Source organism: Protopterus annectens, chromosome 2.part0, assembly GCF_019279795.1.
Source record: "Protopterus annectens isolate FY-2018-M chromosome 2.part0, PAN1.0, whole genome shotgun sequence".
Taxonomy (NCBI): Eukaryota; Metazoa; Chordata; order Ceratodontiformes; family Protopteridae; genus Protopterus; species Protopterus annectens.
The window spans coordinates 761,744,773-761,771,050 of record NC_056728.1 but is presented as its reverse complement, the minus strand read 5'-3'; the positions used below and the strand labels follow the sequence as shown (position 1 = coordinate 761,771,050).

Sequence of the window (26,278 nt, the reverse complement as noted above, 5' to 3'; positions counted from 1 at the left end):
ACAGTAGTGCTGGACTTTGTGCTTCTCTCTCCTACTATACAATAAGTTTCCATTCAGATAATAACTTATGATCTAGCAAAACCAGGAAAAGCTGAAAAGTTTCAGCATCTCAGACACACAACACTGGTACCTCTATATGTCAAACACTAGGATCAATATCTGAATTGTGTGAGCAGCAGCAAAGTATTATGGGATACGAGGGCTAGACACTCTCCTAGAGTCAAATGTGATCAGTGGGAGACCAATGCTCCAAGGCATGTGGACGAGACAGAGAAATTCTGCCAAACTGGGAATACAGAAGGGGAACTCCCAATGGATAGTCACTGCAGAAAGGATCTGAAGTCAAATCACACTGCAGATTCTGTATCAGTTCTGTAGAGCTCAGTTTCTCAAGAGCAGCTATTGAGCATTAGTAACAAGTAGTTTGTTGAATAAAGCACTATCGTAAAACATCCTGCATCCTTTTGAAAGAATAAAAACATCATCAGTGCTGAGTCTGCAGTATTTGGTAAACCTAAGAATGAGAGTGCAGTGAAAACTCCAACACTTTTGCATAAATAAAATATATATATATATATATATTTAACAAGGCCCAGCTTTCAAAAATACAGGGCTTTTGACATGTACAGCAGGTTTTCATAAATTTTGAACTTGATATTAAAAGGGATATTCACTAAGGAATTTACAAATCCCTATTAAAACAAGCATGACAACAGTTGAGAGCTGCTTATTTTCACAAGTAAAGACTTGAGAATTTAGAACCAGTACGTCTGCAACTGCGTTTTCAGTCCAGGTTATTTTTTGAGTGTCAGTGCAGTACAATATAAAAACAATATAATTTAACTATGAAAATAATGTGTTGCTCTCATCAGCTCTGTAGCCCACAGAATTACATTTCAGTCTTCTATAAATGTTAGTCTGCCAGGGCCTTCATTTTTCATCCATCGTCTGTATCTTTTCCATCGAGGGTCAAGAGCCATTTTCTTCTTCATTTCCTCCTCCTCTTCTTGTTTGTGCGTCTAAAACAAAAGATACAATGAAGTGACTACTTTTAGCTACCTTTATACACATGTACACTGTTACAGTATTACAAGTAACTCATATGGGACAGACAGAAAACTTTCAAGAATTATAAAACAGGGTAACAAACTTTATACTGTAGTTTAAATGTCTGTATTGGTGAGGAATTGCTGCAGTCACATAGCAGTATTTTTTTAAGTTTGGAAGTCTGTTACACCATATACAATGCAAAAACATCTTTAGACTAACAATTCTGGTTTTAATCCTGCTGAGATCATACAAGACAGGTAAAAAGTACAGCTGTGTACACCTAACATAAATGTAGATGTTCGAGTGTATTCACTGTTGCAGTCATCACTTGTGGGTTACCCTGCTGGGCATAGCTAGTTGTGAAGGAAACAGAGAAATAGAGGGGGAGAAGGGAGGGAAAACAGGACTGCAACAGTGAATACACTTAAACATCTACACTTACTGTAAGTGTACACAACTGTACTAGGTTCTTTGTGTTTCACTGTTACAGTCATCACTTGTGGGAAGATTCCCAAAGCTGAAGGTAGGGTGGACGGTAGAAGGGAGGGAATAGTAGAACAGGAAAGCACTGTTCTAAGTAGGGCCTAGAATGCCCTGCAGGACTGCAGAGGCAAAGCCTGCCCGGGTTTTGGAGAAAAGAGGTAAGTGGTAGTGTTTGGTGAAGGTATGGATGGAAGTCCAAGGGGCAGCTCCTAGAATGTCCTTGGTAGGGGGACTCCTCTGAGGAAGGCTGTGGAAATAGATGCTGCCCTAGTGGAGTGGCTTCGGACCGGATTGGGAGGAATTTTCCCATGGAAATGGTAGCAGAAATGGATACAGTTGGATATCCATTTAGGAATGGTCTGGTTGGCAATAGGTTTCCCTTCTGCCCCTGGGGCGAAGCTGACCAGGAGCTGGTCAGTCTTTCTGAGAGACTTGGTTCTATCCAGATAGTATCTAAGTTGTCTGTGCACATCTAGTGAATGAAGGATTCTTTCCCCCCTGTTTTGAGGGTTAGGAAAGAAGGTGGGAAGATGTACAGCTTGATTCAGTGTTACGTCAGACACTACCTTAGGCATAAAGGAGGGGTTAGTTCTGAGAGACACCCTGTAACCTGGAAGATAATGAAGGGTTCAATGGCCATGAGTGCCTGCAGTTTGGAAACCCTCCTAGCTGAGGTTATGGCCAGCAGGAAGGCAGTCTTCCAAGAGAGGTGTTTTAGCTCTGCTGAGGAAGCTGGTTCAAAGGGAGGTAAGGTTAATTTTTCCAAGACATAATTCAGGTCGCAGGCAGGAATGGGTGGCCTGATGTGAGACACCTCTCTAAGGAAATATTTTAGCAAGGGGTGGGAGAACAAATACTGCTCTGTATAGGTATGGGCAGAGATAGCTGAGGCATGAATTTTGATGGAAGAGTAAGATAATCATTTTTGCACTAGCTCCGCCAGGTAGTCTAGAATCAGAGAGAGATATGCAAGGGAGCTGCTGGGTACCCTTAGTTTGGCACCAGGCATTGAATCTTTTCCATTTTGCCGAGTATGATTTCTGGTGCTGGGCCGCCTGGCTTCCTTAATATCCAGGACCTGCTTGCTCAGCCATGTGAATAGGTTGAGAGTTTGTAGATTGGGATGCAGAACGGACCCATTTTCCTGGGTTAGAAGTCCTTCTGTGAGGGGCAGATTTCTGAGGCTCCATGGTTAGGCTGAGTAGCAAGGGGTACCAATGTTGCCTGGGCCAATTTGGAGCAATTAGTACAGTTCTTGGCCGTTCCTCCCTAATCTTTAGGAGTACCCTTGGGATCATGGACAAGGGGGGGATGGCGTAGACAAACAGGTTGCCCCAGTGGAAGGAGAGAGCATCCACTTTCCAGGCTTTTGGGTGGAATTCCCTGGTGCAGAACTGGTCTGTCCGGTACGGATGCGAAGAGGTCTACTTTCTGGGGTCCCCCAAGTTTGTGTAACTGTGAGGAAGGTGTTCCTCTGAAGCTGCCATTCGTGGGGGTCCAGGACACTTTTGCTGAGGTCGTCTTCTAGGGTATTGTGTTCCCCTGGGATGTACTGGGATATCAGGTGAAGGCCCATTATTAAAGCAGTCTGCCAGAGCAGCATGGCTAGATGACAAAGCGGGTAGGAGTGAGTTCCTCCCTGCTTGTTGATGTACCACATGACTGTGGTATTGTCTGTTTTGATGAGAAGCACCCCTGGATTCATGTGGCTCTTGATAGCTGTGATAGCCCTGAGTACTGCCATCATTTCCTTTAGAATGATGTGTAGGTCTAGGTCCCTGAGGACTCAAGTGCCTTGGGTGCACATGTCTCCTAAGTGCACGCCCCATGCTTTGTCTGAGGCATCCGTGGTGATGGTCTGGCCCTGGGGAAGAATTAGAAAAGGTAGGCCCCTTTTCAGGGGGCAGACTTCTGTCTACCATAGGAGTTCCTGTCTTAAACAGGGAACCAGGGGCAGTAGTAGCTCCAGAGACAGAGTGCTGGCACCACTGTTTTTTGAGGCACCACTGCATTTTTCTCATGTGTAGTCTGGCCAAAGGCACCACCAGGATGCAGGATGCCATTACCCCAGAGCTTGAATGAACTTCCTTGCTGTTGAGGTATTCTCTGAGAGCCAACTGGGAGAAGTATTGGGGCGGTTTTTCTGGAGAGATGGTGGCGCTTTGGTGGAAGTGCCCAAGACAGCTCCCAAGAAGGTGATTTGTCTGGTGGGTTGGAAACTGGACTTTTCCTTGTTGATGGTATATCCCAGAGAGGTAAAGAGAGTTTGGACAAAGTTTAGGTCTTGCAGGAGCTTTTCCCTGCTGTCTGCCTGTATGAGGCAGTCATCCAGATAGGGGTAAATTTGAATGTTTTTCTGCCTGCAGAAGGCAATGACGGGCCAGGCATTTTGTGAAAACCCTGGGAGCAATAGATAAACCAAAGGGAAGAGTAGAGAACTGAAAGTGTTGTGAGCCTGCCCTGAAGTGAAGGAACCTTCTGCAGGACTTCCTTATAGGGATATGCAGGTAGGCATCCTTTAGCTCCAGGGTGACTAGCTAGGCATTTGTGGTCAGCATGGGCAAGAGCTTTTGCAGCGTAAGCATTTTGAATTTTGGCACTATTGGTGAAAGGTTTAGTGTGGCTAGATCCAGAATAGGGCGCCAAGTGCACTCTTGCCTGGGTACCAGGAATAATCTTGGATAAAATCCTTTTCCGGACAGTTCCTGGGGTACAGGGTCCACTGCACCTTGAGCAGAGAACTTCTGAATTTGTCTTAGGGCTTCTGCCTGTAGGGATGTCTGGGTACCCTGATAAGAATGGACTTTCTTTGAAGGTGAATTTGTATCCTTGGGAAATGATTTTTTAGGACCCATTGGTCCTTTGTGATGGATGGCCAGTTTTATTTGTAAAGGGATAGCCTTCCTCCTTCCTCCTAACCTTTGTGGGGGGGGGGGCAGTGGGGGGATGAGGAGTCATTGCGAATCCTTTGGGTAGGGAGTGGAATTAGAACTCCCTGGTCTGGGGGTTGTAGAGGTCCAATGTCTGGTCCTCTGCTGTCCTTGTAGCTGCTGTCTGGGGGGGGGGGGTCTGTCCCTGCGCCCTTTCCTTTGCACAGGGCCTAGATTGGGCAGGAAAGGACCAGTGTTTGGTGGGAAAGTTCCTGCTGAATCTGAGAGGTTGAACCTGGAGGAAATCTTCTACTGTCTGCATTTATTTGGCTTTGTCCTCCATTTTTCTGATCACCTCCTCCACTTTAGTTCCATACAAGCACTCCTTATCTAGGGGGTGCATCTAGTAGTTTGGACTTAACATGATCACGGAGAGGTTGTTCTTTCAGCCATGCATGTCTCCTAATAACAGACATTGCCACCGGAGCCCTGCTAGAGGCTTCTAGGGCATTGTATCCACAGTGGAGGAAATGCTTTGCCACTTGAGAGCTGGAGTGTAAGAGTTCCCCTAGCTCTCTAGAAGCTGGACTGTCTGGCAAGGAGGACATTTTTGCTTTAAAAGGTCCAAGATAAGTTGCTGATATTTAACATATGGAACTGGCACTTTACAGCTCTAATAGCTAAAGTAGCAGAGGTGTATAGTTTTTTTACTTACTGCTTCTGCTTCGGGCTCCACGGCAAGAAAGACTGATGTAATGGCATCGGCTGCCCTGTTTTATACCACTGACGACCTGACGTCAATCCCAGGCAACCTGCAGCCAATGCAGGAGGGACAATCTTTACTCTGGTATTTGGGCCAGCCGAGGGCTACCCAGCAGGGATAACCCACAAGTGATGACTGCAACAGTGAAACACTAAGAACATCTTTTGAATGATGTACTAATACAAGTAATAAATACAGACAGCATGTACAGCCTTTTGCAGGTGTCATGTTAACTCACTGGGCCAAAAGAGAAATAAAACCACAGCCACTGAAACACTGAAAAATACTTTAATGGTGTTCTTGTACCTTGGCTCAATGCCTTCAACAGCGTTCCACTGAAGGAGTTGAGCCAAGGTACCAGATCTTACTGGGTCACTCTGATCTCCGCTCAGCCTGTTCTACTGGCATTTGCATAAAGAATTTTCCTACTTCTGGGTAAGTCAGACAAATGTAGGAGGAGTCAAGTAGAAAATCAAGATGAGTCCAAAGGAGAAGCAAAAAAAATTAAAATAAAAAGTAATACTAAAGGACTCTTGCCCTACCTACTAAAGAGCTGATACATGTATCCCAGCACTACGTACACGGTTTCTTGTATTCTAAGATTCATTGATACACAGTTGTCTGTCTTAGAGACACAAACTAAATTACATCCAATGTCTTACTGCAACTCTCCATGAATCCAAACACTTGGGGAAGCACTGAACAATCAAATCAGTCAACAATATTGTACAAGTTTCAGCTACAAACACTGCAACTTAAGACAAGCTATCTCAACCTCCAAAAACACCACAAGGAAATACAATGTCATAAGCTAATGCAGTACAACTGCATATGTAAGACTGGAGTGTGTAGGCACAAAAACAATGGTTATAACACAGCGTTTGCTGAAGGATGCCATAACTCAAGAAATTACATTCTCTGAGATAATTTAGAAAGGGTTCAGGTGACTGTCATGAGGATGCTGTGATCACTTCTCAAAATAGTTCATATATATATATATATATATATATATATATATATATATATATATAAAACAAATCTGATACAAATCTGCACTTATGCATTTCCGGTACGTTACGTGAAGTGTTTGGCTGGTATGGTGTCTGGAATTGAAGGTGAGTGTATGTGTGTGTTTTTGTACATTATATGTGTGGGTAAGGGTAGGGAGGTGCAAGTATGAGTGAGAGTGTTGGATTTGTTGGTGTTTCTGGATGTGTGTGTGTGTGTGTGTGTGTGTGTGTGTGTGTGTGTGTGTGTGTGTGTGTGTGCACGCATGTGAGTGTAGAATGCTGTGGTGTGATTTTTTTTTCGTTATGTGCAATCTCGGAGCTGGAATACATAAGTAGGCGGGGTGTGGAGGGCGCAGCATGTAGTGTAGGGTTGTGTGGTTTGTGTGCTGTGGGTAGAGTGGGGTGTGTGTGTTATGTAGTGTATTGTGTATGTACGTTCGTGATTGTGGGTTTTGGGATTGTGAATGGTTCGTCTTTATAGTTTCGAAATATGAAATTCGAAATTTCAGTATTTCGAGATTATGAAGTGGAACTATATGGTGTCATTATGCTGCAAGTCTCTCACTGCTGATCTTTCCTCTTGACTCAAATTATGAAATTCAGGTTTCAACCTCTCTTCACCTTTTGAAAACAACTTAAAGTCATTCATGCAAACTTTTTCAAAGCTATCTATAAGCGGATGTAAATTAGTATGAATGTAGAAGGTTTCCTAAATTCACATACACCGGTTTCTCTAACCTTGTCATTATTAAAATGCAAATTTAAATACAAATTCCTTGTAAAACATTTCAAATCTATAATCAAATCACTAACATCCACGCCCTGTGAGGGAATGAATGACAAGCCCTTATTAAGAACAGACACTTCTGTGGAGGTTAACACATATTGAGATAAATTTATTACCAAGTTTTGTGTTTTGGTTTCAGTGTCTTCCTCAAACTCTAATTGTTCGCTTGACGTTTTGCATTTCTTGCCCTTGTATTGTGGGCTTCAAGTCTGTTGTTCGGGCACATGGAACGGTAACGGAAAAGGGAGGCTCAAATTGTCATTATTAGATTGATCCAGATTGTCAGGCGGATGAAAGAAAACCTTTTTTCGCACAACTGGTTCGGAACTTGCTGGTGGTATCCCAACATTGTTATCAGTATCTGTCAATGTGCGTTCCTCTTCTTGTCGGCGAACAAACCTCTCAGGCAGAAATGAGTTTGAACTGCCGGAAATGGTAGGAGCCAAAGAGATGAGGCTCTCCGATGTAGTATGTGGAATATCAGGTGTAGCAACAACATCTCTCGGCCGAGTGGATTCCCTCGGCCAAGAAAAAATATTCCCTCGTGAGAAATCGAGGCAATCCCTTTCTAGCTTCTTCTTTTTAGCCTGTAACAGTCTATTATCAATAGATGAAAGTGACGTCGCTACATCTGCAAAAAACTCTTCTAACTGGGTGTGGGTTAACAACAAAGAACGCTGCTCCAAAAATTGAGCTTCATTACTCAGTTCATCTTCAGTGGTGTTATACTGTTATATTAGAAGTCTCATATACCCATTACTTGTTTCTAAATTGAGTTTCTGCCACTCTGAAAGCAGGTGGGGATATGTGGAGCCAAAAGGTGGCATCTTCAGAATACGAAGGCCCCTGGGAACTGACAAGTGATGATGCAGTGTTTAAAGGAGTTATGGAGAATATGCATAAAGACTTGAGAGAGGCTATCATGAGAAAGATCTCACAGCTTTACAAGAGGTGAAATGAGATGAGACAGGTAAACCATATATTAGAAGGAGTAGTGGCCCACAGACAATACAGAATAAGAAGATTGGACAAGGAAAAAGAGTAGTGATTCCATACACTAATAACAATAAGAGCATAACAGAGGTTATTAAGAGGAATTGGAGTATTTTGCAGCTAGATGATAAAATCAAGGCACTAGCAGGCCCCCCACCCCAGCTTTTGCTATAAAAATACCAGATCACTGAAGAGCATGTTATGCTATGAGAAGAGTGGTCCCACAACTTTATTCTCTTCTAGAAAAGGTACTTTTTCTTGCCATAACTGCAATCAATGCGGTTTTGTGTTAAACAAAAACTACTTTGAACATCCAGACACATACATCAGATATGAGTTCAATCATTACGCTGATTGCAAGACACGTAATGTGGTATATTTAGCTATTTGCCAGAAATGTAGTAGTTTTTACATTGGCAAGACGAATAGAACACAGGGAGAGAATAAGGGAGCATTTATACGCCATTAATAAAGAAAATTAGGTTAATGTGTTAGCCAAACATGTCTTGTTACATGACACAACACACACCTTTAAGTTCTTGGTTTTGGAACTTATACATGTTATGAAGAGCCTGGGGAATGTTAGTAATTATACAGAGAAGGAAGAAGGCAGGTGGATCATTAAGTTACAGGCAGATAAAGGACATGGTCTCAATGACAGGGTTTCCTTGAAACCCTTTCTACTTGACCGTCCACTAGTACGTTGACATCAGTCCTTTTTGCCTTGGTTTAGGGGTTACTTCCTTGTCTTTAAATGAATTAGAGTTTTGATGTTAATTTTCATCTTTTGTTCACTTTTTTAGATAATTAAGTATATGTTGTAGATGCATATATTTATATATTTTTAACTTCAATAAATTACAGGTTATATTAAATGTTTTATAATAGTGTTCACAAACAACATATATATTTATATATATGTTTTACATTTTTTGTGTTATCTATTAAGAGCCTTCCACGTTTTATTGATGCTTTTAAGTTGTTTCTATAACAACTGAATGTGTTAAGCTTTGATCTTTTGACAGTTTTGTCATGTGTTTCTATGTACAGAGATTCACTGGCTTTCAGCTTAATGAAATTGATACTTAAATAGTTACTTTGAGTTGTTTTAATAGTTGAAGTCTGAGGAAGCGTCCGTGGAGACGTGAAAGCACTTACTGAATAAAAGTTTTATCTTTATATCTGTTCAGTGGACTGGGTGGCTTCAACAGTCATGGAGTACCTACTTTTTTTTTCATTTTTACCAAAAATAATAAAATGATTCTGACTGGATCACCCTCATTGAAATTTTAGGTTGATATACTTTTATCAGTGCACATGACACTAAATACAATCATCTTTCTAAGTCACTGAAAAATACCTCTCAACTCGTACTCAACCAAATAAAACAAAGCTTATACTCTTCACTAACAGCAAAGTATCTGATAACTATCTCCCTTTCATCATTAACTCTACTAATAAAACTAAAATTGAACCTGTCCAACACACCAAACTCCTTGGAATCACAACTTAATATCTGACAAACACCTAACTCCATCGCAAAGGTCCACGTTAAGCTAGGCTCACTATAGAGTCAATCCATAGCTAACCAATACCATTAGACATTCCATAGCTAGGACGCATAATTTCCTACCCTTCTTTATGCCTCACCAATATTCACCAATCTTAGAAAATCAGATTCAAACAAACTGGAGTCCTGTTATAACAAAATCACAAGATTTGCTACTAACCTCCCTTGCAGATTACATCACATCACTGCACAGCACTTCATAAACTAAATTGAATCGAACTACCTCATCTCCTATCCCTCAACCAACTAACTTTCATTCATTCCATCTTCCACCATCCAGACAATTGTTCATCACTCAACAGCTTAGTGCAGCCCTACTCAAACAGACCACTAATTTCCTCCAACAAATTACTATGCAAAATAACTAAACCTAGTAGCTATTACTATAAATCTCTATTATACCACCAAATATCCAAGTTCTGGAATTCCACACCTCAAACAATACTAAACACTAGTAATACATCCAAATTTAAACTACTACTTAAGGAACACATAACCAACAACTGGCTTTGCTCCTGCATTACCCCAGGCTGATCCATACTGTCCTTCCTTCAACCATAATATCTTTTCCCTTACTATATTCTAAATTGCCTATTTATCCCAGCTATCACATATTTCCAGTTTCTTCTCTACCTACCTCTAGTTCACTCCTTTTTTATCCCTATCTGCTTATCTCAAGTCTCTTATAAGGCATCAGATTCCCACCTTCTTGTACTTCACCTCTGTATTCTCTTAGCTATCATTGTTTAGAACAAGTAACATTAACATAACAACCACCATTAGACCCATTATAGAATACAACGCCCCGTTTGGTATGTACCTCTCAAGACATCAGCAACAACTGGAAAGGCCGCAGAAATACCTCACTAAAAGAATCACAGGCCTAAAAGCACATGCCCTCTGCTGACCATCTAAAAAAAAACTCCAGCTATACTCTATCCCATATCGTCTACTCAGAGGCGATCTTTGCTTAGAGACAACCCAGAGCTGTTGGACATGCTACACAAAGAAATCCCAATCCCTCAGAACCACATGCTCCAGAGATCTCAACCTTGTCATCACAATGAACAAAACATGCTGGAGGGATAGGTTCCTGACACAGAGACTCCCCAGGCTCTGGAATAGACTGCCCATACTCCCATACATGTCAAGCAAAGCGCCTCTTTGGCCCTCTTCAAAAGGAACATTGATGATTGGATGGGAGATAGGAAATTCACCCCAGGGATCACCCTACTAGACAAAGGTTCAGGGAAGTAAATATTGTGGGAAGAAACAGCCAGGAAATTGTTATGGCTAGGCTTGTATAGGCCCTAGGACCAACAGCCTAGTACCAACCTATGAACCAATTTTTTTTTTTTTGCTTTTATATCATACATACATCCAATAAATATTTACCACCTATGGCATGATATTTACCTACAGATCAACCATTTCTCTATGCTGGCACACAGTATCTCATGCTAGCCTATTTGTCAGATTGCCAGTTTGTGACATTTTTTAGGTAGATACTTTTTAATTAGGTGTTTTTACTAGATATCTTTTTTTTTTTGGTCAGTTACTAGTTACTTTATTTTACTACATTTCTTGTACTACTCTGTACGGTGTTTTCTGGTATTATATTGTTTATTGTTTGTAATGTGCTTTTTTTGTAAAGGAGCTTCCCAGGCCTCCACTGAAAAAGGGCCACCGGCACGGTAGGACATCCCCAATAAACAAATTTAAATAAAATAAAAATAAAATAAAAACTTTAGCAAACCGTGCAAACTTAACAGGGCCTTATTCTAAAAGACTTACTCTCAGTGTAAGCCTGCTTAATAGATCTAGGCCCTACACTGCAGTAATTCACTTACACTGAGCCACTGAGGGGGTCCGAATGGTGAGATAAGTCAGCAAAGTAAAGGAGAGTATTACTGCTGAAACTGTATTCATCCTCAAGTCTTGCGAATACCTTCGCAAGGTGGACCCCGTTTTTCACAAAATCTCACCAAGACAACATTGATATATAAACTGTATTTATATAGCATATATCATGGACAGAAATAGGTTAAAAATTTAAAAAAAGAGAGCTGGGCGCACAAGACCCAGGATAAAAAAGTGCCCAATCCTGGTAGGCACACTGGTGCCAGGACTGGAAAAGATGACAGTGTAGAATCCTCAAAATACAGAAACATTCCTACAATGGGGCCAGGGCAGGCCCAGGGGGAGGATGGCCCCCCTGTTGTAGAAAGTAGTAGTAGTCAACAAAAATCACAAAAAACGATAGGCCAAAGAGCAGCCATAAAGACAATAAAGTGGATTATTGAGGATAAGAAAGAAATTATGTATTGTTACGATTATGCAAAAAGCCCAGAATTTCCACAAACAAGATATACAAATTGATTAAGAGAGAAATTAGAGGAAAAAAATACTTCCACAGGAAAAACTGTCAGAAGCTTCAAATGAAAAATTGTTCTCATTAATACAACAGATTTGTAAAAAAAAGTACGCAGCTCAAGAAACTTTGATCTGTTTGGAAAAAGAAGCACCTGAGGAACTGTGAAAATATAAACAAAACAGATATTGGAAAAGTATAAAAAAGAAATATGGACATGAGAGAGAGAGAGATTTGATATGGTGCAATATTTATGCAAAGGAGAAAGCCAAATTAATCAATATAAAGAAGGCAGTCCCAAAGATATTCATAAAAAAATACAGGCAAAGGCATCCGGATATGGAAAATTTCACAATAAAAAAATATAAAAAGGCAATGTAAAAAAGATTAGTAAAGGAGAAGAAAAATAAATAAATAAATAAATAAAATACAAGTTGTAGTTATGGAATGCCTGGGAAGTGAAGGATTTTGTGTAGAAGGTCTAATGCAGGTTACATCACAGCATGATGGAGCGAGTCCCCAAAGTAAGGAGAAGCAGGAAGATCAGGAGACATGTGAAGAAGAAATACGGACATGGGAAAGAAGAAGAGATTTAATATGGTGTAATATTTATGCAAAGGAGAAAGCAAAACTAATCAATACAAAAAAAGCAGTACCAAAGACAAGTGAAGAGAAATACAGGCAAAGGAATCTGGACAAGGAAAAAGTACAGTTTTGTACCTACCATAAATGTAGATGTCCGATAGGTATGCATCTGCAGTCATCACATATGGGTTGTCCTGCCTCAGGCAGCCCTTCGGTCGGCCAGATTCCAAAGTCTGGGTCCAGCATCGGCTGACGTCGCCCCTTCCCCGACGTCAGAGCGCCTGGGGTATAAAAGCGTCAGCCGACGCCATCTTCCTCGGTGTTTCTTGCCCCAGATGTCAGGTGCCCTCAAAGGAAGGCTAAATTTGGATAAATGCAATAAATTCCAAACATGCACAGAAATATATATATATATATATATATATATATATATATATATATATATATATATATATATATATATACATATACACACACACACACACACACACACACACACACACACACACAACAATATAAAGGTAAATTGTAATGCTTGAAAAATGTATGCACGGAGCTCCATGTAGCAGCTTCTAAAATGTCCTTGGTAACCACCCCTCTTAAGAAGGCTGTGGAGGTGGCTGTGGCTCTGGTGGAATTAGGCTAATGTTAGCTGGCACAGTTTTTCCATGGAAGGAATAACAGAAACGAATGCAATTCCCTATCCATTTTGAAATTGTCTGTTTGGAAATTGCTTTTCCTTGTGCACCAGCAGCATATGCTACCAACAGCTGGTCAGTTTTTCTGTAGCTTTTCGTTCTGTCCAAGTAGTAGCACAACTGTCTGTGTATTTCCAGGGTGTGCAGAAGTTTCTCCCCTTTGTTTTGTGGATTTGGAAAGAAGGTAGGCAGGTGGATTGCTTGGTTTAATGAGACCCTGGATACCACCTTTGGCATAAATGAAGGATTGGTTCTCAATGAGACTCTGTCCTGATGAAAAATAAGAAATGGCTGTACTGCCATGAGGGCCTGTAACTCAGATACTCTTCTTGCTGAGGTTATGGCCAGAAGGAAGGCAGTCTTCCAAGACAGGAACTGTAGTTCTGCAGATGCTGCTGGTTCAAAGGGGGGCAGAGTTAGTTTTTCCAACACGAAGTTAAGGTCCCAAGTAGGCACTGGAGGTTTCCTTGGAGGATTGATGTTTTTAATTCCTCTTAGAAACTGTCTTAGGAGAGGATGAGAAAAAAAACAGGTGGATCAGTATTGTACTCTGCTGAAATTGCTGAAGCATGAATTTTAATGGAAGAGTAAGACAGGCCATTGTGGAGCATTTCTGCCAAGTATTCCAGGATATGTGGCATGTTCATCACTGTCGCATCTAGGCCCTTTGTGGTGTTCCAAATGTGAAATCTTTTCCATTTTGCTGAATATGCCTTTCTTGTGGAAGGCCTGCGAGCTTCCATGATGATATCCTTCACTCTCTTGGATAGCTTATCCTGAGGAGGAGTCAAGGTATTTTTCAGGCTGTTAGTCGCAAGGTCTTCAGGTTGGAATGCGGAGTTTTGTAATTGTGCTGTGTCAGGAGAAGTGGCCATTGAGGAAGAGGCCATGGTTTCGTGTGTGACATGCTCTTTAACAGTGGGTACCAATGCTGTCTTGGCCAGTCCGGAGCTATCAGAATCACTTTTGGCTGCTCTGTCCTTATCTTCAGTAAGACCTTGGTCATTAATGGAAGAGGTGGAAATGCATAAACTGTTAGGGTTCTCCAGCTGAAAGATAGTGCATCCACTTTCCATGCTTGTGGGTGGTATGTCCTTGAGCAGAATTTGTTCAGCTGATGATTGTGGGGGGAGGCAAAAAGATCTATGTCTGGCCTTCCCCATGATTGTGTTATCTGTAGGAAGATGTCTGGGTGCAACATCCATTCGTGTGCATCCATGATATTTCTGCTTAAGCTGTCCGCCAGTATATTGTCTTGTCCTGGCACAAACTGGGATTGCAGGTCTATATTGAGTTTCAAGGAAAGTTCCCATAGATTCATTGCCAGTCTGCAAAGAGGGTAGGAATGGGTGCCTCCTTGCTTGTTTATGTACCACATAACTGTGGTGTTGTCTGTCCTTATTAGCAGGTGGCCTTGATGCAGAAAGAGTTTGAAGGCCTCGATTGCATGTATCACTGCCAGCATTTCCTTTTGGTTTATGTGCATGTGTAGCTCCTTTTGTGACCATAGTCCTTGAATACATCTGCCCTCCATGTGTGCTCCCCAACCGTGGTCTGAAGCGTCCGTTGTAATAGTTTGGCTGGCTATTGGCTTGCTGAAGGGCAGACCCCTGTTTGATTGGCTTGCTTGAGCCCACCACAGAAATTCCTTTTGGAGACATGGAATGAGTGGGATCAAAGTTTCTAAGCTGTGGCTGTGCTGAGTCCATAAACTCCTTAGGTACCATTGTAGTTTCCTCATATGCAGCCTTGCTTGGGGAATGAGAAGAATGCAAGATGCCATGTAACCCAGGGCCTGCAAGATTTTCCTTGCAGTCAGCTGAGTTTGTCTGGTCAGATTCTTGAAGTAATCCGGTAGTTGTCTTTGTTTTTCTTCTGTGAGAAAAGCCATTTGGGTGGTTGTGTCTAAATCCGCACCAGAAAAGTTATTCTTTGGGATGGAACAAGTCTTGATATGTGAAAGTTGACTGTATATCCCAATGCCTGCAGTAGGTGGATGGCATAATTCAAGTCCTTTACCAAAGTTTGTTGGCTGTCCGCTTGTATAAGGCAGTCGTCCAGATATGGGTATATTTGAATCCCTTGAAGTCTGCAGTGTGCAATTACTGATGCCAGGCATTTCGTGAATACTCTGGGCGCAGTAGATAAGCCAAAGGGCAATGCTGAGAATTGATAATGATCTGAGCCTGCAAGAAATCTGAGGTGTCTTCTGCAACTTTGTCTGATAGGGACATGCAGGTATGCCTCCTTGAGGTCTAGAGTCACCAGCCAAGACCCCTTGCCCAGCATGGGATGGAGTTGCTGTAGAGTCAGCATTTTGAATTTTGGCACAATGAGATAAGTATTCAGTGCGGACAAGTCGAGAATAGGCCTCCATTGATTTTCTTTTCTTGGAACAAGGAATAGTCTGGAATAAAATCCTTGGCCTTGTTCTGAAAGAGGAACCTTTTCTATAGCTTTCATTTGCATTAAGTTGGAGATTTGTTTCAAAGCCTCTGCCCTTTGATTTGGTGGCAGGTCTGGCATGCCTTTTCTTTTTGGCAATGTGTGAAAATTGAACCTGTATCCTCTGTCTATTATTTGCAGTGTCCATTTGTCTCTTGTAATAGTGTGCCAATTGTCTGAGAATAAAGAAAGCTTTCCGCCCAAAGGTGCTTCTAATTGAGCCCTGGTTGGCGGAGTCAAAGCAAAGTCATTGAGTCTGTCCTTGTGCAGCAGTTGTAGGTCCTGCACTACCTCTCTGGTTGGGAGGCTGACATTGACGCCCTCTGTAGGAGCGTCTAGCTTGCCCTCTACCTCTGGCACGCCTGTTCTTGCCTCTCTGAAATCTTTCTGTGTCTGGAAAGGACCAATTCTTGGCAGGCCAATCTCTGCTGAATCTTGGTGGTTGGACTTGTAGAAAATCTTTAACTGTTTGTACAGATTTTGCCTTTTCCTCAACCTTCTTTAAGACCTCCTGAGCAGTGGAGCCAAATAACTTTTGCTTTTCCAGGGGAGCATCCAGAAGCTTAGCTTTAACATGGTCTGGCAGAGATTGTTCCTTCAGCCAAGCATGCCTACGTATGACTGCACCTGTCATAGCTGACCTACATGAAGCTTCCAATGCATCATAACCACATTGTAAGAAATGGTTACTAACCTGCTGGGAGTTATGTACCAGATCCTGTAGTGATTTGCGATCTAGGGGTTCAGGTGAAGACAGTTTCTTATGCAATTCATCTAACAAATACTCTTGGTATCATATGAAATTGACAATTTAATGCCCTCATAGAAAGAGTAGCAGAAGTATACACTTTTTTACCCCATCTCTCTAAAGCCCTGGACTCCCTTTCAGAGGGAGTGGATTTTAGAGGTGGCAGCTGCAACCCCTTTAGGGCCCTGGGAAATAGTTTCTGGATCAGCAGAGTGGGCCTTGTAAAGAAAATGATGCGAGTCCGGGACCCTGTAGTACCTATCGGGTTTGACAGGGGCCGGGGGAAGAGTGTCAGGGGTTATGCTAGACTCAGAGTACACATCATCAATGACATTCAAAACAGGAGGAATAGCCAAAGGTCTATGCTGAGGTAAATGCAGAAAAGTTCTTAATCTTTTCCTGGGATCAGAAAATTCCTGGCCCTGCCATTTGATATGCTCTCTCATAGTGTGAAGGGTCTCACCGAAGGATAGCTCTTCAGGAGGGGAGGCCGAGGGGATGGATTCCTCTGCATCAGAATCCTCGTAGGCCGAAAAAGCCTCCTCCTGGTAGTCCGAGAGAGCAGAGCCATCAGAGGCCTCCTCTGAGGAGAGGGGATCAGAGGGCTCAACCATGGGCCTTTTGTCTAGAGGAGGTTGAGAGCCCCTGTCCGGATGAGGTTGAGATCCCCTAATCAAGGAAATAAGGTCCTCTGCTAAAGTAAGAATCTGTGAACTTGTAGAGGGTCCCTGAGGAATAACCCTGGGAGGCATAGCTTTTGTATGTTTAGCAACTTTAGCCCTGGTGAATGCCTTTATGGACATGGATGCAGGAGGTCTAGCTGCACCACGTGCTGGAGTAGTTTTGTCTAGAGGAATGGTGTCGGAAGTTTCCAAGACACCAGTTTCTGAAGGAAATTCAATAATAACCGACTCAGCAGGGGCCTCCGGGGCCGAGGTTGTCGGTTGAGCGATTTCGGGGGTCGGAAGTACCAAGGACTCGGTTTCAGCCGAGACCGAGACACTCGCGGTAGGCCTGGCCGTGGTTTCAGCCGAAACGGCGGCCCGTGTGTGTCGGTCCTTGTCCTTCCGTTTCTTTATTAAATGTGAAGTCGGAGTCTCCGACTGCATTTTGTATGAAAAACTAGCCCCAAAAAATTCCTCTGCAAACGCCGCCCGACGTCTAAGAGTGCGTCGGTTGAAGGAAGCACAGGCAGAACAGGCCGAGACGTCGTGGTCTGGGACTAGGCAGGGGAGGCAGTAAGAGTGGAAATCCTTATGAGGTATTTGTTTCCCACAAGTTAAACAATTATTAACTTTATCTGACATCGGCTGAGGCAAGAAAGAGTCCCCAACGGGGTACTTAGCTTTTGAAGTCTTCGGTAGCTGAATTACAGGAGCTGGCCGACCGGCACTTGCGAACTGATTCTGCTTTGGGCACCACACGGCAAGAAAGACTGAGGAAGATGGCGTCGGCCGACGCTTTTATACCCCAGGCGCTCTGACGTCGAGGAAGGGGCAACGTCAGCCGACGCCGGACCCAGACTTTGGAATCCGGCCGACCGAAGGGCTGCCTGAGGCAGGACAACCCATATGTGATGACTGCAGATGCATCCTTGAAGGACATCTTTACAATACAAAAAATAAGGAGACAGAGGAAAAATAGAAAAGGAGATTAGTAATGGAGAAGTTAAATAAATACAAACTGAGGTTATGGAGTACCTGCAAAGTGAAGGATTCAATGTAGAAAATCTAATTCAGAAAGCACCAAAACAGGATGGAGCCATGGATATTCAAAGTAAGGGGAAACCAGTGGAACAGGAAGCAATTGGTCATGAGCCATATGAAGATATTTTGGAACCTTCCACAGAAAAACAGTATAAACATTCACGTGAAGCTAGACAGCAAGGGAAGGAACAGGAAAAGTACAATTTTGTACCTACCATAAATGTAGATGTTCGAGTGCTAATACAGCTGCAGTAATCACATATGGGTTCTCTGCCATCAGGCGGGTCCTCGGTCGGCTGAATTCCAAAGTCTAGGTCCGGCGTCGGTTGTTGTCGCTTTCTTTCCTGACGTCAGTGCGACAGGGGTATATAAGACACAGCCGACGCCATATTCTTCAGTCTTTCTTGCCCCAGATGTCAGGTGCCCCCAGAAGGAGGGCAATACATAAATTATATATATATATATATATATATAAATATATTCAAGCAATGAAATGTAATCAAAAAACAGTAGTTGCAAGCAAATACACCATAGGAGGATAACCCAAATTAGGTTGTATGAGGAGGTGTTAGCCACTAGTCCTTTACCAAGAGGGGAAGGAGGGAGGGAAACCTGTACTGCAGGTGTATTAGCACTCGAACATCTACATTTATGGTAGGTACAAAAATGTACTATGTTCATCGTGCATACAGCTGCAGTAATCACATATGGGTAGAATCCCAAAGCTACGCACAGGGTGGTAGGCACTAGGTGGAACTGGGATGAGCCAGAATGCCCTGCAACACAGCAGTGGCAAAGCCTGCTCTAGTTTTGGAATACAAAGGCAGGTGGTAGTGTTTTGTGAAGGTATGCACAGAACTCCAAGTGGCTGCCTCCAAAATATCTTTGGTAGGAACTCCTCTGAGGAAGGCTGTAGAGGTAGCTGTGGCCCTGGTGGAGTGGGATCTGATGCCTGTAGGGACAGATTTCCCATGATAGGAGTAACAAAATTGTATGCAGTGGCCTATCCATTTTGAAATTGTCTGTTTGGTAACAGGCTTCCCTTGAGCTCCTACAGCATAGGACACAAAAAGTTGTTCTGATTTCCTGAAAGGCTTTGTTCTGTCCAAATAATAACGTAGCTGTCTATGGATGTCTAAGGAATGTAGCAGCCTTTCCCCTGTGTTTTGAGGATTGGGGTAAAAGGTAGGTAAGTGTATGGCTTGATTTAAAGCTACCCTGGATACCAACTCAACAACCCACACAGCAACCCAAACCAGGGTCAAATAGTTAGAAAATACGAAGTTCCACAACCACTGAACCACTATTCTCCAAAGCAACGAAGTTCACTTATGAAAACCAATTTATTATTACAAAATAATTTTTGTAATAAAAAAAAAATTGGTTTTCATAAGTGAACTTCGTTGCTTTGGTGACTAGTGGTGCAGTGGTTGTGGAACTTCGTATTTTCTACCCTGGATACCACTTTAGGCATAAATGACGGGTTGGTTCGAAGGGAAACCCTGTCCTGATGGAAGATGAGAAAGGGCTGTACAGCCAATGAGGGCTTGTAGTTCCGAAACCCTACGAGCTGAGGTAATGGCCAGAAGGAAAGCTGTTTTCCAGGACAAATATTGCAAATCTGTTGAGGCAGCTGGTTCAAAGGGAGGCAATGTCAATTTTTCTAGAATGTAATTAAGATCCCAGGCTGGCACTGGCTGTTTCCTTGGTGGTCTTATATTCTTAGCCCCTCTGAGGAACTGCCTTAAAAGTGGGTGAGGTGGATCCGTGTTGAATTCTGCAGAAATGGCTGAGGCATGGATTTTTTTTGGAGGAAAATGAAAGTCCACTGTTCAGCAGCTCAGCTAGATACTGTAATACCTGAGGCAAATTCAGTTTTCTAGGGTCCTGGCCTTTTTTCTCATTCCAAGAGCAAAACCGTTTCCATTTTGCGGAGTAAGCCTTTTTAGTAGATGGCCTTCTGGCCTCCAGAATGATGTCCTGCACCTCTTTGGGAAGTAGGGCCTGTTGTGGTATTAAGGAATTTTCCATGCAGCCAGATTGAGTGTTTTCAGCTGACTGTGAAGAGTTTTGTAGCTGTGCTGAGTCAGCAGAAGAGGCATTAGGGGTAGAGGCCAGGGAGGAGTATGTGTTAGGCTCCTCAGGAGTGGGTACCAGTGCTGTCTTGGCCAGTCTGGAGCAATCAGTATCATCTTCGGTCTGTCTGCTCTTGCTTTCAAGAGCACCTTGGGCAGAAGAGGCAGAGGTGGGTAAGCGTACACTGTCCATGCTGTCCAACTGAATGAGAAGGCGTCCACTCTCCAGGCCTTTGGGTGAAAGGTCCTTGAACAAAACTTTTCCAATTGATGATTCCTGTGGGAGGCGAAGAGCTCTATGTCTGGCCTCCCCCACGCTTGGATTATCTTTGTAAACACCTGAGGATGCAACTTCCATTCGTGCGGATCTGTCATATTTCTGCTTAGATTGTCTGCCAGCGTGTTTTCCAAACCTGGCAAGTACTGTGCTTGAAGTTCGATTTGCCATTCCAAAGCCAAGTTCCAAAGTGTCATGGCTAGTCTGCACAGGGGGTATGAATGTGTTCCTCCTTGTTTGTTTATGTACCACATTACTGTGGTGTTGTCTGTTCTTATCAATAACTGCCCTGGATGCAGGAGGTCCTTGAATGCTGTAATTGCATTTATCACTGCTAGCATTTCTTTTTGATTGATGTGAAGGTGCTTTTCCTTTTGGGACCATTTGCCCTGAATGCACCTGCCTGTCATGTGCGCCCCCCAGGCGTAATCTGAGGCGTCTGTTGTGATGACTTGATTTGCTTGAGGCTTACAGAATGGGAGACCTGTGTTTGTTTGACATGCTTGGGCCCACCATAGAAATTCCTTTTGCAAACATGGAATTATTGGTATTATTGTTTCCAAATTGTGGCTGTGTTGAGACCATAGGTTTTTTAGGTACCATTGAAGTTTTCTCATATGCAGCTTTGCACATGGGATTAAAAGAATGCAAGATGCCATGAAGCCCAGAGCCTGCAGGATTTTCCTTGCAGTAAGCCTGGTACAATTTGCTAGTATTTTGAAGTACTGAGTTAGTTGCCCCTGTTTTTCTGGCGTAAGGTAGGCCATCTGGGTGTTTGTGTCCAAGTTGGCACCCAGGAAAGTTATTTTCTGAGATGGTGTTAGCCTGGATTTCTCTTTGTTGATTGTGTATCCCAGAGAATTCAGTAACCGTGTTGCATAAGCCAGATGTTTCAGAAGTATGTGCTTGCTGTCCGCTTGGATCAGGCAGTCATCCAAATAAGGGTAAATTTGTATCCCTTGAAGTCTGCAGTAGGCAATTACTGATGCCAGGCATTTCGTGAATACTCTGGGCGCAGTAGATAAGCCAAAGGGCAATGCAGAGAATTGATAGTGGATTGAACCTGCAAGAAATCTGAGGCATCTTCTGCAGCTTTGTCTGATTGGGACATGCAGGTATGCCTCCTTGAGGTCCAATGTTACCAGCCAAAACTCCTTGCCCAGCATGGGAAGAAGCTGCTGTAATGTGAGCATCTTGAATTTTGGTACGAGTAGAAATGTATTTAGGATGGATAAGTCCAAAATGGGTCTCCAGTCGGTTCCTTTCCTTGGTACCAGGAATAGTCTGGAATAAAAACCTTGACCTTGATCGTGAGTAGGTACCTCTTGAATAGCTTTCATGTCCATGAGTTTTGAAATTTGTATTTGTGCCTCTGCCCTCTGATTGTGTGGCAGGTTTGGAATGCCTCTCATTTTTGGAAGAGTGTGAAAATGAAATCTGTAGCCTCTGTTTATAATGTCCAGGATCCATTTGTCTGTTGTGATAATATGCCAATTTCTTGCAAATAATGCCAGCTTTCCTCCCAAGGGAGCTGCCAGCTGAGACTTGCTTGGCATGAAAAGGAGGAAGTCATTGGTTTTGTTTTCTGTATTGTTGTGCACTGTCTTCGTCACCTCTTGGTGCTGGAGTTTGCCACTGTCTGCCTCTATATGATCCTTGAGATTGTCCTCTGCCCCTTGTGCGCCTGTATCTACCTCTTTGGGGCTTGTCCGTGGCTGGAAAGGACCAGTTTTTAGAAGGCCAATTTCTGCTAAAATGAGGTGGTTGTACCTGTAGAAAAGCCTTGACAGTTTGCATAGATTTAGCTTTTTCTTCCATTTTCCGTAGTATCTCCTCAGCATTAGTACCAAATAGTACATCCTTTTGTAAAGGAGCATCTAGTAGTTTAGCTTTAACATGATCAGGCAAGCTTTGTTCCCTAAGCCAGGCATGTCTGAATGACTGATCCTGTAACAGCAGCTCTACTTGAGGCCTCTAAGGCATCATAGCCACATTGTAAGGTGTGTTTACCCACTTGTTCTGCACTATGCATCATATCCTGCAATTCCTTCAAATCTGGTTGTTCAGGTTGAGACATTTTATTTCTTAATTGTGATAACAGAAACTGCTGATATTTAAGCATATGGAACTGACAATTTAAGGCCCTCATGGCTAGGGTGGCCGAGGTGTATACCTTTTTTCCCCACCTTTCTAAGGATCTAGATTCTCTTTCGGAAGGTAGTGGATTCTTGGCAGTAGAGGCCTTCATTCCCTTGGGGCCCTGAGAAATAGTTTCAGGGTCAGCATTGTGGCTTTTGAAAAGAAACTGGTGAGAGTTAGGAACTCTGTAGTACCCATCAGGTTTGACTGGGGCCGGAGGCAGGGAATCCGGGTTAAGACAAGCCTCCGAGTAAACATCATCAAGTATGTCCAAGACAGGAGGTATAGCCAGAGGTCTGTGTTGAGGTAACAAAAGAAATTCCCTAAGCCTTTTCTTGGAATCAGAAAAGTCTTGGCCTTCCCAATGGAAGTGTTCCCTCAAGGTGTGCAAGGTTTCCCCAAAAGTAAAATCCTCTGGGGGAGATACAGAAGGAATGGACTGTTCTGCATCAGAATCTTCATAAGGGGAGTACGAGTGTTCCTCTACATCAGAATGTTCTGAGAAAATGGAGCCCTGTTCAGAAGAGGGAGAATCTTCTTCCACTCTGGGTCTCTTGTCTGGAGGGGGTTGGGAACCCCTGATAAGAGTAATTAAATCCTCAGCCATTTTAAGCATCTGTTTTTTAGGCATGGGGACTGGGGATGGGCCATGAGCAACAGGCCTCTTGGGATGCATGGCTGATTTGGACTTAGTAAAGGCCTTAATGGAAAAGGAAGATGAGGGTCTAAAGACACCCTGGGTGGAAGTGGACCTGTCCACATTAGGAGGCTCAACACTCAAAGTGGCTTCGGTGGTTGAAGTCTGAGTAAGGGCCGAGGCACCTGTGGTCTCGGTTACAGAAGACACCGCCAAGGAAGTGTCGTCGGTAGTCCGGGACTGCATAGGTGTCTCACTGAGAACCGGACCACGTGCAGCCGGTTTTGACGTGGTGTCGGTGGAGACCACGGACCTCACGTGTCGGTCCTTGCGTTTTTTGGACAAAACGGTAGTCGGAGTCTCCGACGACATTTTATAATCAAAGGCTTTACCAAAATAATGTTGGGCGAACTCCGCCCGATGCTTAATAGTGCATTTATTGAAAGTAGCGCAAAAGCAACAGCCCGAGACGTCGTTGTCTGCGCCTAAACAAGGTATGCAGAGGGAATGGAAATCCTTATGCGGTATTTGCTTCCCACAAGAAATACAATTGTTAACTTTGTCTGACATCAGACTGAGGCAAGAAAAGTTTCCCCAACGGGGTACTTAGCTTTAAAGAAGACTTCGGTTTCCAATTTTTCGTAAATTCAGGAGCTGGCCGACCGGCACTTGCGAACTGCTTCTGCTTCGGGCACCGCGCGGCAAAAAAGACTGAAGAATATGGCGTTGGCTGTGTCTTATATACCCCTGTCGCACTGATGTCAGGAAAGAAAGCGACAACAACCGACGCCGGACCTAGACTTTGGAATTCGGCCGACCGAGGACCCGCCTGACAGCAGAGAACCCATATGTGATTACTGCAGCTGTATGCACGATGAACATCTGTGGAAACTCAGATGCAGTCAATGTTGAGGAGTGACAGGCCAGTGAGTTCCCATATGACAGAGCAACGGATGGCACAGGATGAAATTGAAGAGAATGTGCCACAGGAAGATGCTACAGAACTTTCTATAGAATGCCCGCAGGAAATGGAAAACAAGGGATGTGCCCTCAGTTTGGGAGAAAATGAGCTCAGAGAAGAGTTGCTTGATTTCATAGACACAGATAGACATATTAAGATCAATGAAAGAAACAGACCGTCAAAGCCTAAAGTGTCAGAAGTCTGATAAAACAGAGATCCATGCAATATAACAGAATATATTAATCAGTAATTAATTTAGCTGCACAGTAATATATCCTGTTTACTTCTGCACAGTAATATAACAGAAGTAAACAGGATATATTACTGTGCAGCTAAATTAATTACTGATAAAGCTCTACCACAAGAACAAAGGGCAGTGAGGGAAAGAAAGGGGAGAAATAGAAATCGAATACCATCATGGAAGTATCGAATAAAGAAAACTATAAAGCAATTAAGACAAGAAGTGTCACTGTTAGAAGACTATAGAAGAGGACTGTTAGAAGACTATAGAAGAGGGAATAGATCAACAAAAATAATAAGATAGATAGATGCGATAAAACCAATGTGCTGTATTAGAACAGACAGGGATCTATCATGCACTATTGCAAATAAACTAAAAATTTCAGCACAGGTGGAAAAACTTAGAAGATGCACAGATAAATATAAAGGAAAAGTACAAAATAGGCAATGTATTGATGACCCAAAAAGGTTTTACAGAGAATTGGGAAATAAGGGAAAAAGGAATTGAAAGACTGCCAAAAAAAGAAGAAAAAGATACATTTTGGAGAAGTATCTATGAAGATCCTGTGTAACATAACAAAGATGCTAAATGGATAGAAGTAGTAAAAGGAAGAATAAGAAGTTTAAAGGTACAGGATATGAAATAGAATGAAGTAACCAACAGAGAGATTGAAACAAAGTTAAGAAAAGCCTCTAATTGGAAAACCCCAGGCCCAAATGCAGTACCTAACTTTTGGTTAAAAGTATTAATGTCTTTGCACAAAGATTTAGTCATTTAAGAGCTATTTATATGCACACCCCGAACAGACACCAACCTAGCTAACAGGAAAAACAATGCTCCTACTTAAGAGTGAACCTGCAAGCTACCCTAAAAATTATAGGCCAACAACTTGCCTTCCGATGTATAAACTATACATGGGAATTGATGCTGACAGAGTTTATGGTCATTTAAAAGAAAACTCAATTATGGCAGTAGAACAAAAGGCCAATAAAAGAAAGCCATATGGAACAAAGGATCATTTGTTAAATAAAGTCATAGTGGAGAACTGTAAAAAGAGGAAGAATGTAAGTATGGCATGCACTGACTACAAAAAAAGCATTTGATAGTATCCCACATTCATGGATAAAAGAGTGCTTAAAAATGTACAAGATACACCTTACACTGATCGACTACATTACAGCGACCATGAAACAGTGTCAGACAGCTTTGAAATTAAGCCATGATAAAGGACAAGTTATTATCCCAGGGATAAAAATTCAAAGGGAGTTATTCCAGGAGGACTCCCTGTCACCGTTGCTATTCTGCCTTGCCCTCAACTCATTAAGGTGTTTACTTAACAGCTTAGGTCATGGCTATAATCTGGATCTTAGAAAACAACAAAGTGCAAAGACTTTATCTTCTCTTTGTCGATGATTTAAAACTGTATAGCTCATCAGATGAGGAACTGAAAAGCACAACTGCAGGTTGTCAAAACTTTTTTGGATGATAAGAATGTCATTTGGTCTTGATAAATGTGCAAAAGTAACCTTTTAAGCAGGAAAACTGCAGCACCAGGAAAACATCAGTTTGGGACAATAATGTGATATAAAAGAACTCGAACAGGAGGGAGTGTGTATAAATATCTGGGAATTGATGAAGGATCAACAATAAAACATGAACAAATGTGAATAAAGCTTAGTAAGGAATACTTTAGAAGACTTAAATTAATCCTGAAAACCGCATTGACATCTAGGAACAAAATCCAAGCTATAAACCAATTTGCTCTTCCTGTCCTAATTTACAGTTTTGGAGTGATTGACTGGCCCCAAAATATGGTGGATGAATTAGATAAGAAAACAAGAAGGATGCTTCATGCTCACCAAATGATTT

The 26,278-nt window shown here is 42.6% G+C and overlaps 1 protein-coding gene across 1 annotated transcript in view; it reads right to left on the bottom strand.

Annotated features, from left to right (window-relative positions):
• Window positions 1-554: 554 nt before the first annotated feature.
• Window positions 555-26,278, bottom strand: part of DNAJC25 (DnaJ heat shock protein family (Hsp40) member C25) — a 303,109-nt gene continuing 277,385 nt past the window's right edge. The window contains exon 4 of the mRNA XM_044061076.1: window positions 555-1,019. Within this exon, the coding sequence (XP_043917011.1) occupies window positions 897-1,019 (123 nt within the window). The 3' untranslated portion in view covers window positions 555-896. The remainder of the gene's footprint in view (window positions 1,020-26,278) is intronic.